This window comes from Lagopus leucura, unplaced genomic scaffold (assembly GCF_019238085.1).
Source record: "Lagopus leucura isolate 7727_CA_CO unplaced genomic scaffold, USGS_WTPT01 Super-Scaffold_73, whole genome shotgun sequence".
Lineage (NCBI taxonomy): Eukaryota > Metazoa > Chordata > Aves > Galliformes > Phasianidae > Lagopus > Lagopus leucura.
The window spans coordinates 7,740,058-7,751,287 of record NW_024962252.1 but is presented as its reverse complement, the minus strand read 5'-3'; the positions used below and the strand labels follow the sequence as shown (position 1 = coordinate 7,751,287).

At 46.3% G+C, this 11,230-nt stretch overlaps 1 protein-coding gene across 3 annotated transcripts; it reads right to left on the bottom strand.

The window, feature by feature from the left end:
* Positions 1 to 1,463: 1,463 nt before the first annotated feature.
* ODC1 (ornithine decarboxylase 1) lies at positions 1,464 to 9,999 on the bottom strand. Of its 3 annotated transcripts, none has more exons than XM_042893635.1 (11): positions 9,924 to 9,999; positions 8,148 to 8,293; positions 7,808 to 7,981; positions 7,493 to 7,665; positions 7,089 to 7,223; positions 6,860 to 6,941; positions 6,462 to 6,545; positions 4,961 to 5,123; positions 4,760 to 4,872; positions 3,840 to 4,054; positions 1,464 to 1,946 (listed from the first exon to the last, which is right to left on the bottom strand). In XM_042893635.1, exons 2-11 carry the CDS (start codon positions 8,259 to 8,261, stop codon positions 1,805 to 1,807), a joined length of 1,395 nt encoding a protein of 464 aa, XP_042749569.1. In that variant the 5' UTR covers positions 8,262 to 8,293; positions 9,924 to 9,999; the 3' UTR covers positions 1,464 to 1,804. The 3 variants fall into 3 exon arrangements, with proteins under 3 accessions (XP_042749569.1, XP_042749573.1, XP_042749577.1); XM_042893639.1 differs by lacking the exon at positions 9,924 to 9,999 and adding an exon at positions 9,747 to 9,823; XM_042893643.1 differs by lacking the exon at positions 9,924 to 9,999 and adding an exon at positions 8,766 to 9,453.
* Positions 10,000 to 11,230: the final 1,231 nt, after the last annotated feature.

The window sequence follows — 11,230 nt, the reverse complement described above, 5'->3', positions numbered from 1 at the left end:
GGAGAATGAGGAATGTGGAATCATTGCCTCTGTTTATCCAGCTCATTCAGCTGTGGGAGAGCTGAGGCTCCACTAAAAGCAGAGGGTGAAGATTAAACATTGTTTTACGCAGCTGCTTTAGCAGCAATGCAAGCCCTTGGATGACCTCTTAAATTTAAGCTAATTTGGAAGATCAACTTACTTCTTTCCCTCCACGGTACAGAGGCTTACTAAGGTATGCCTGCAGCTCAAGACCGTCAGGCAAACTGAACAGAGCTGGGACCTGCAGCACATTAGAAATACTTTGCTATTTCGGCCCAAGTGGCAATAAACGAGCACCAGGTCAGCTGGAGGTCGGAATGATCTACCCCAGTAAGCATTCCTTGTGTTAGTTCCTATGGCTTACTTAGTTATTACATTTACTCTAAAAACTTTCGTTCAATATTTCCATAAGGTTAAGTAAAAGCTGTAATGGTATCACATGCATAATAGGCTGTGTCTCATCTGCAGTTCTGCATCCAGGCCTGGGGCCCCCAACGCAAGAAGGATGTGGAGATCTTGTAAGGGGTCCAGAGGAGGGCACTGAGATGATCAGAGGGCTGGAGCACCTCTCCTGTGAGGAAAGGTTGAGGGAACTGGGCTTGTTCAGCTTGGAGAAGAGAAGACTCCAGGGAGACCTCATTGTGGCCTTCCAGTACTTGAAGGGAGCATATAAACAGGAGGGGGAATGGCTGTTTATGAGGGTGGGTAGTGATAGGACAAGGGGGAATGGTTTTAAATTAACACAGGGGAGGTTCAGGTTAGATACTGGGAGGAAATTTTTCACATAAAGAGTGGTGACGCACTGGAACAGGTTGTCCAAGGAGGTTGTGGATGCCCCATCCCTGGAGGCATTCAAGGCCAGTCTGGATGTGGCTCTGGGCAGCCTGGTCTGCTGGTTGGCGACCCTGCACATAGCAAGGGGGTTGAAACTCGATGATCTGGAACTAAATGAACTAGATTGTGGTCCTTTTCAACCCAGACCATTCTATGCTTCTATGATAGATGAGACATAGAATCACTCAGCCATTTGACATGGGTCAGGTACTGCCTTGCTCTATAGTCAGCCCCACATAAGTTTCAGCCTCTTTTCTGCTTACTTGTTTTAACCCTTCTATACGTACCTTCTGTAACAAGCAACTTGTCAAATGCAGCCACAGAACCTGTGCTACATCTTCATTAATAAGCAGATACGCTTAGTCAGAAGCTTACAGGAATTGTAGACTAGTATAAAACTTGCACATTTGGCTTACACAGTGCAATGTTAGCCATGTAGAAAGACACACAACCCCCATGGAACTTCACTACTACAGTTGTCAGAACTTTTTCTAGTCACAAGCCCTGACAAGTTGCTTAATGGTAAGGGTTGAAGAAATGGCTCATGTAGTTTGTAACAGCTCTCCAGGAGAGGTGAATTTGCTACAGATCAACCAGCACAGGACCAGTTATTTCAATATACTTTTATTTTAAAACAGGTAGGTCACAGAACACTAAGCTTAGCCCATTCTGCCGTACACAAGCTACAAATACTTGTTTGACAGGTGAGGGTCAGACTTTAGTAGCATACATGAAAAGTGAATAAAAATCCATATAAAACAATATTCAAATAGTTTCCATAGGAACACAGATAAATGTGACCCATCTCCTAGTCATTTTTTGTTGCGTTTATGCCAAACCTAAACTTTTAAAAAACACTTAAAAATTCTAGCAAGAATTAAGTTAATGGTCCCCCAAATGCCCTAAATTCAATGACTAAACTTGCAGTTAGTTTCTAAGTATTTATTATTTATACATTAATACTAGCTGAAGCACAACTTGCTGGATACTCAATTCCACTTTCACAGGCACAGGAGAGGGGCAGACTAGCAACATCCTGCTCCTCCACTTCAGCTAGGAACTCCTGCTCCTTTATCTGTTGCATTAGTTGCCTAGAAAGAAAAACAGCAACAGTCAAAAGAGTATTTCACTACAACATCCTAGAACAGATAGATGAAATAGTTTAGTTACTACTATGTAGCTACCAGAACATGAAATTGATGGTTTATAATCCAGACATTATTACTAGAACAGAATAGCAAAGCACAATAGTCTGCACATGTCATCTGCAGTCTTCAGTGTAAGTGCCAATATTAAGCTGTTTCACTGTTTCCAAGTAGGATCTCTATATCTGCAGATACAGATATCAGGACCTACATTTTTATACCACACACCACACAGGTTTCATGACTTAGAGGTCATTCCAGAATGAAATTCATTCTTCCTTTCCCACACCATCACATTCTCAGATACCTTGAATTTCAAGTGAGGTTAACAGCAGGAATGTAAGGGAGTTGGCAAAGGAGAACCACAACTCCCTTCATCCTCGGACACTGTACCAAAACAAGCTCAGTACAAAAGAACTTCAGCTAATAGTTTTTGACTGCTTATCTTACGCTGCATGCAAAGAAAAGTTGTGTTACTGCATGGTTGCCCACATGATATGCACTCAGACATAGATCATCCCCTACACATTCTGCAGCTAGAGCTATAAATACAGCTGTACACTTAAACATGTAGAGCACATATCACAAAAGCTTTTGTCCGTGCTGAAAAGACATGCAGCACAACCTCACTAATTATATCTCCCTCAGATAAGGGTTAGCATATGCTAGTAGAATTTTCTTGCCAAAAAAAAACAAAAAAAAACTCTAAGAAGGGGTGAAAAGAACTGTAGCCTTGGACAGTATGGCTCAGCTCAAATATTACTATCTTAACTGAAGTCTATAATGAAGAAGTTAACAATTCCACAGAGTCACTTTAAGTTTCAGACAAGTCTGAAGTCTAATGGGAAGCCTAAGGCTTTACATGACACAGCAATGCTTCACTTGACTGGAGGTGTCACTAAAGGTGAGGGAAGGAAAAGCCAAACAACACTGCAAACTTTGTTTATAGGAAGGCAAGGCTAATAAGAGAATGGAGGAAGCCTCTTTTACAGCTAGAACTCTCCCAGATTTTAGAGTTTACAGTAAATCTCAGAACCACCTGATCCTGGCCAAACATGCTAATACTGCTGCCCAAATACTTTCTACCATTTTAATAGGGAAACTTCAGTAGAGATAAGGACTTCCTCTTCTATAAAAGTGGGTTTTTGTGTAAGTCCATTAACCTGCTTTGCAGATAAAAACATCCAGATTACTTTTAACTATTGTTTGAAGATGCAGTTTTGCAGTATTCTGGTACTTAAGTGACTTTGCTATCCTCCTCTATTTTAGGGTTTCCTGTGGAGATCCAACAGACTGCAGTAAGCAACAGTCCAGAGCTCAATTTACGCCCACAAACAGCTCTCAAACAGAACATACTGTGAAGCTGCACAGTTAAGAACTGTTCCTCCACATTCCTGTCCCTTACAGTCAGGATTCACTTTCACTAGGCTTTCCATTTACAAGATAGCATAATATCAAAACGGTGAGTGATTTGTCTCTGATCACTGGCCAGAGAAGCTAACTGTAAAGAATCTGTAACTACCCTGTGTTGTGCAAGACTGAAAGACAAGCTAGAAACCTAGGTTAGTGAATGGACTTGTAGCATTTTCTCTTTAAAAGTGCTTCTAGAGACAAATACACCAGAGCAAAAAATTAATTGGTAGTGTTATGATTTTCTAAAAACATGCAAAGACTACCACAGATGTTGCTTTTCACATTAAAATATGTTTTTCCAGACATTGCAGCAGCTCAGCCATGGCACTGTTTGATACAGCATAGTCACAACTGATAGGCTTTTCACCAGTTTCTCTAATGAGAGCACTTGGCGGATCAAGTTATTACCATATTTAAGTTACTAACCATGCTGGTCGTGACATCACATAATGTATTGTTGGCCTCTGGAATCCGTTGAAAGTAGAGGCTGCCGCAACAGTATAGGCACCCATGTTTTCAAACAGGATCCAGTCACCAACTTGCAGCTCTGGCATGTTACAACGCTCAACGATACGATCCAGGCCATCACACGTTGGTCCCCATATGCTGCAGGAGTAGCAGCTGTCATCTGGTTTAGGCCGCTACGGAGAAGAGTCTAATTAGTCTGACAACTGAAACAGCTTCCAGAAGTAATGTCATGACTGATGTATGCACAGCACTCTGCCTCTTCTCTAGGAGGAGGAAGAACCGGTTGCAGGTCCTTCTGCACCCTTGGCTCTGAATTAAGTTCCACTGCACGCCTCCTGTCTTAACATCAGATTCTGGCTATGCAGAGGGAACAGTGAACACAAGAGACTGCTATGAGAAGGGCAGCTCCCCTATGAAGACAGGCTGAGAGAGCTGGGCTTGTTCAGCCTGGAGAAAAGAAGGCTGTGGGGTGACCTCATTGCAGCCTTTCAGTACCTAAAGGGAGCCTACAAACAGGAGGGGAATCAACTCTTTGAAAGGGTTGATAACTGCAGGACAAGGGGAAATGGTTTTAAGTTGGGGGAGGGGAGATTTAGGTTGGATATCAGGTAAAGTTCTTTACAGAGAAAGTGGTGAGGTGCTGGAACAGGCTGCCCAGAGAGGCTGTAGATGCCCCGTCCCTGGAGCTGTTCAAGGCCAGGTTGGATGGGGCCCTGGGCAGCCTGGTCTGGTATTAAATGGGGAGGTTGGTGGCCCTGCATGTAGCAGGGGGGTTGGAGCTTCATGATCCTTGAAGTCCCTCCCAACCCAGCTGTTTTGTGATTCTGAGGGATTTGTCTACAGCCAAACTACCAATGTGCAATACTTGTGAAACGTACCTTTTGCAGAACTGGTTTAACATGTGCATGATCATACAAGATGCAATTGAACGATCCATAGACACCGTCATTCACGTAATACATGAGTGTTTTGTCATTCACATCATCTTCATCTGGAAGAAGCAGAGACACCAGTAAGAGAGTGCTTGAAAAGAAATGTCCAGTTAGGCTAGAGGGAAGACCAAGTCCAGATTTACATACCATCAGAACCTGTTTGCTCCTTTATTACAATTTTTTTTGCAATGATATTGACTGCCAGCGTGAAGGCTGATGCAACATAGTATCTTCCTGGCTCTGCAATAATAGTTACTTCAGAATCCAGAGGAAAGTACTTATCCAGTGCTGGGTTGATTACACTTGTGATCTAGGAAGTAACACCAGTTGCAAATATTACTACTTCAGCAGCTACCCAGATACTCTTTTTAGTCAGGGATGACTCCCATGCTCACAGTAATGTACTATTCAAACACACAGATTAGAATACAGAAGTGGCTTACTGTATCATTTGCCTTTGCTTTATTATATTTGGGGAAGACAAAAGCAGCTTAAAAACTTAAACATGAGCTGTTTGGTCATTTAAGTCTCAGTGAAGTCACCCTTCCTAGCCTCATTAAACCAGCATTAGTGCCTCATGTGTCAACACTCTTCAATTCCTGGTCTGTTTCTCATTCTAATAATAATGCAACATCCTCCAGTTTTCTGCATCCCAGAGAAGTCATCTCACAGGATTTTAAGACTACAGAAATCTTTGTCACCATCCCTGGCAGTGTTCAAGAGGCGTCTGGATGACGTGCTGCGTGATATGGTTTAGTAGCTTGTGGTGGCAATGGTGATAAGGAGATGGTTGGACTGGATGATCTTATAGGTCGTTTCCAACCTTGTGATTCTATGATTCTATGATCTTGGAAACTGTTGCCTTCACAGCTGCCAAATTATCAGTGATAAAGCTGCCTCCAACCACTGCATGACTGCCTCATGCCACAGAGCCCACTCGCAGCATCATTTGCACTTGATATTTCATACAAAGCCAGTACAACACTAGGAAAAGTCAGCTTTCATTAACAGGTATAACAAGCAAGGCAACATTAGGCCACATTATAAGCAGTTAATTCACTCTGTGGGACTTATTTGATGCCTCCTTGTGTAAGCACATAACACCATTTAGCATCACTTTAGACTGGCAAGTGTTCTGTCAACACTGCCCTACTAAGTCCCCTTAACAGTAAGCCACCTTTTCTTCTGAAAGTAGGTATTTCTATGAAAGCAGACTGGAAAACTGATCAAACAAAAACCCATACACTCCTAACACTAGTTATAAACCAGATCACTTACTGATCTGGTGCTCAAAGCCACTCAGACCGTATGGGTGTTCAGGGTTTTCTTATCTCATGTGGGAGCATCATCAATTCATAACACCTGAAGTAGACAATCAACTGGAAGAAGTTTATGCCAGTCAGAATCAAGTCTGCAATTAAAACCTGCTATACAAGTTCAGCATCTCCACATACTTATGCATTCATTTAGCTCTATCTTGCAAGATAATCTAATTTTCCAAATACAGGCTCCTCTTTCCTTCTCAACTCCATTTCTGACCAGACGTTCTGTTATGAGCGTGCCTTTATACCAACAGAAGAGCTAGGTTTTAATACAGTCCAGCATTCAGAAAGACACCACAACCCAGAACTTCTTAGCAAAGCTATACCTCTTCAAATTTAAGCTTGACGTCTTCAGAGCCGGGGAAGCCACCTCCAATATCAAGCAGATACATACTGAAGCCAAGTTCAGCCTGAAGTGAAATCAAGTGGAATAGTGTTAAGAAAAGCCTTTGGTTTATCATTTTAGCTATAAACAAAGAAATAAATCAGTAAGTCATTCTATTAAGATTTGAGAACAGGGCTAATTCACTGGGGTCTTTTAATAGTCATCTCAGTTTGAGCTGCTAATTTTATTGAAGAACTGCTATAGTAAGCCACCAAGACCTCAGAAACGCTACCATGAAATGAGCAGCTCCAACTTCTAACCCTCTAACAGTTCTATAATTGATTCAGTTTTGCCACAACAGTTAAACAGGAGTTCCGAGTTAAATAGAACTGTACTTACTCCCATATCAAACACACAGCGGGCATCGGAAATAGCCTGAACAAATGTCTCTGGGTCTGTACATCCACTTCCAACATGGAAGCTAGAAAGAGAAACAAAATATTAGCTGGTCTTTGGTAAGTCAGTAAGTTCAAATAAACCTTAAGTCACAATACACAAATGCTTATCTGTCGTCAGCTACATCACTTAAATCTTATCCCACGTGGCTGCATTTTGAAATGGAACACACCTAACTCCAACAATGACAAGGTCCAGCTCTTTTGCACGCTCCAGAAGCAGCCTGCTTGTCTTAAGAGTAGCTCCAAATTTAACACTGAGACGACAAACTGCTTTGGAGTCATCAGTTGTGATACGCAGCACTAACCTGGAAATAGGGAAGAAACCAAGTTTTAGAATAAGACATCATCAGGAAGGTAAGATTTTAAAATGAGATCAACCTTAAACATACAAGCTTTCCCGTCTGCCTCCTCCTAACGTGCCAGTACACAGGCTTAGATTTCAGTGGCTGAAGTCGGCTTATTATCTCATAATTTCACATCATATCTTAAAAAAAGAACAAGTTGCAACTAACAGCAAGTGTTTCAGTAACTTGAGAACTCGAGCAGGAATTATGAAACAGCTAGGATAACTTACTTGGCTTTTGGATGGGCCCTTGCAATTTTCATTAGTTCTACTTCACTATCAAATGTCATCATCTGTACACCGCTGCTAGCAGCATGTTTGATTTGAGACAGTTGTTTGCAGGGATTTGCATATATTATTCGCTCAGGAGGTACCCCAACGCTCTGAACCAGCTGTATTTCCGTCTAGAGAGAACAGGTTACAGTAAGGATATATCAAATTCATGAGAACAGAAGTGACAGTGCGTGCTTATGCTTAATTGTACACAAACACTTCACAGCTGAGCACGTGCCAGCACCACAGATCAGAACACAGATGAGGTCTTACCTTACTGGCACAATCAAATCCCGCACCAACAGCAGCGAGAGTCTTCACTACAGCTTCACTGTCGTTACATTTGACAGCGTAGAAGGGGGTTACTCGAGGAAGGGCTTTATGCCACCGCAAGTGCTTCTTTACTATGTCCCCGAGGTCAGCAACATAGAAGGCATCCTTATCATCCTAGAGCAAACACACATATTGAAGTTGCAAGCCATGGATAACAGAATAAGTTTGGTCAGCACTTGAGGAGGGAGTTGCCTTGCAGAAAATCCACAGAGGCAACTTCTTCCCCTAGTTTATAAACCTGCAGTGTCATGAAATGCAGTCATTTTCTTCTCATACTTACAGAAGATGACACTTCATTTATTTTTTGGTCAAGGATATCCTTGGCAGTAAAGCCCTCATCAAGGAAGGTGAATTCAAGTTCTTCTTTGCTGAAGCTACCCATGATTCCTGACATTCCAAGTTTAGGTGGAAGGACTTGAGTGTAAGCTGTTGACACAAAAAAATAAACAGCCCACAGACAAATGTTATTTCATTTGAAGTCATACAGTTCACATTCATTGTTTCAAATCCATGCAGTCATTACACGGTGGTCATAGAATAGATAGCTATGATTCCTACAGTGGTTACTGACAACCTTAATTAAACGGGTGACACATTAGGTTTAATCAGAACCAACAAGACTCTCTATAAAGCAGCCATATCAGATTGAAGGCAAGCTACCCTCTGTTCAGCAAGTGAATGATGCACAGAATCTATCAAAACTAGTAATAGCAGATACTATTTAACTCCATGAAATTTCCCTCATCTTTTCCTTTGCTTCCACACCAGTTACTGTTAATGTTATGGCTAGTACTGGTTTCAATGTAATTACCACTTTTCTTAAGCACTACAGTAACTCAGCAGCTCCTGGGAGAAAGTTTCCAAGTTATTTTTGACATAATCAGAGCACACTGCTTACCTCTGAGCAGTAACAACTCTCAGTAATTCAAAGGAAACGGAATATCTGGCTCTATCAGTGGTTTGGACTTCCGTGCTCTATGCACAGCCTTCAAGCTACACAAGAAGAAAACCTGAGCTGTCAGGAATGGTAGATACAAACCAGCACAGCAGCTTCTGATTGCAGCCCGTGGGCATAAATTGAGTCTTGTGAGTAATTCCAATTAACACTTTATAACCAGATTTCACACAAGTCTGCAACAGCTCTCCAGAGCTAACAAGGAGCCAACTAGAATCAGAACAAGGAGCCCCTGAAAACCAGAACGAGAAGGCAAAAGGACGTTCCTCTGCCACCCAAAACCCGAGCGCAGGGCAAGTTACACAGCTCACTCTAAGCGGGGAGCCACACACAGAAGGGCAGCCTGCTGAAGCACATCTATCTGTGCGCTGCTTTTTAAAGACCTCAGGGCCGCAAGGCTGCCAGTGAGTCACAGGGAAGATTGGGTTTCATGTAACCCCATCCAGCCCCGGGCCTTCCCTCAGCACTTTCCCACTTTATCGAGTCACGCAGATGAGAGCCAAGGCTTTCTCGGCTTTAAGTTACCCGGTAACCTTCAGCTGCACCGCAGCTCGCCGCTTACAAAAGCACGTTACCCTTTACAGCCTTGCTTTCAGCTAGCGATCCCTCGGGCCGTCCATCCCACACACGCCTTAAGCTTCAGGCGCTAAGCTCCGAGAAGCGACTTCAAACCTCTCACCTCCGACAACCGCACGTCCCCCCAGCTGCTGCTACCGGAGACCACTTCGCGTTACTCGACCGTTTCTCACTTACGCGACGAACTGGAGCTTCGACGCAGACTAAGCTCTAACGAAGCCAAACGCGGCTCCCGACCTCCACCCACAACGTTCGCTTCTGCAGCGCCCGGCACGGCCGATCCCCCCACGTTCCGCGCACACGCCGACCCGGCGCTGCCGCCCGCCCCCCGCAGGGCCCGCCACGCACCTGCCGGCGCCACGCCGCCAACGCGGCCCCGAGCCGGGGATTCCCCGGGAGGAAGGAGGCGGAGGGAGGCCCCGCGCCCGCCGGCGGCGGCCGGCTTCCCGCCCGGCCCGTTGGCAGCGGCCCCGCAGACACGTGGCTTCGCGCCGGCCGGCTTCCGCCCCGCTCCCCGCTCCTCACCTCGGGCAGCTGCCGTCGGAGCCCTCCGGGTGCCCTGGCCCCCGCCTCCTCGGAGCCGAGCGCTGCGGAGCGGGCCGGGAGGCGCCCTGCCGCCGGAGGGGAGCGGCGGAGCGGCCGCGCGGGACTGCGGGCGGAGCGGGCGCCGCGGCTGACAAAGCTTCGCCACCGCCGCGGCGCTTCTATTTATAGGGCAGCCGGCGTCGCCATGGCGACGCACCAGCTCAAACCAGCCGCGATCGGCTGGGACCGGGCAGGGACCGCGGCCAGCGCTATTGTGACGTCAGCGGAGAGCACGAGCGCGGAGGCCCCGCCCACGGACCCCAACGCCCCGCCTGCTGCCCCTAACGCCCCGCCCACCGACCGTAACGCCCCGCCCACCGCGGGTGCGCTGAGCGCGTCAGGTCTCTGCGCAGCGGCCACCTCCGGGGCACGGGCTCGCAGGGGGCGCTGGCTCGCACGGGACACGAATACTGCAGCGCAGGCTGGAGCAGTTTTTCTGCATCATGGCAAAGCAAATCGTGCAGAAGCCACGACTGCCTATCTTTATCCCCCCAGCAGGAGAGCAGCTGCTGGGGGAAAGTGGGGACCTGCTGCCCTCAGTCATCCTCGTGGTGGGGATTTCACTGCTGCTCTTGTGGTGGGAACCCATCTTCTGCAGCCACCCTCATGTGGGTCTGCTCTCAGCTGCTCTAATGCTGGGACCTGCCACCCACAGCCACTCTCACACTTGGGACCTTCTTCCTCAGCCACTGTCATGGCTCAGACCCACCGCTTCAGCCTCCCTCATGTTAGGGCTGCATGCAGCAGGGGCAGGAGGGACGTCCAGGTCACAGTGTCCTGGTCAGGCCTGAACATGGCTGTAGACCCAGCAGCAGACCCTGGTGCCTCCACAGCTCCCTACATGGCTCCATCTGACTCATGCAAAGCACTGCATGGGCCAAAGATGCTTTCCAGAAGAGGGCACTGGAAAAGCATGCGTTGTCAGGAGGCTGAGCCACATCTTCCTGCTGTTCCCCTCCCTGGTTCTTCCCTTCTCACCTGCTGCCCACTCAGGGCTCTGGCTGCTGTGCAGGGACAGGACAGGGATTGCACACCAGCTGCTGTCTTATACTTGCACGTGTCCTATACCCTGCCTGGCAGCAACCCCGCCGCTGTCCATCTCCACGTGTGCAAGGTGCAGACCTGCTGTGAATTGTCCCCACCACTCAAAGAATGTCATGAGAGAAAACCTTTCCAGAATTCACTTTGCCGCCTTTTGTGACACACATCCCGGGTGTCTGAATGCAGCTTCTTAACCTTTGGCTGCT

Coding starts and splice junctions, on each gene's coding strand:
- ODC1 (XM_042893635.1), bottom strand. CDS start 8,261: ATGTCAGGAATCATGGGTAGCTTCAGCAAAGAAGAACTTGAATTCACC. Junction 7,982..8,147: donor TAAATGAAGTGTCATCTTCT/GTAAGTATGAGA, acceptor TGTTTGCTCTAG/GATGATAAGGATGCCTTCTA. Junction 7,224..7,492: donor AGGGCCCATCCAAAAGCCAA/GTAAGTTATCCT, acceptor CCCTATTTCCAG/GTTAGTGCTGCGTATCACAA.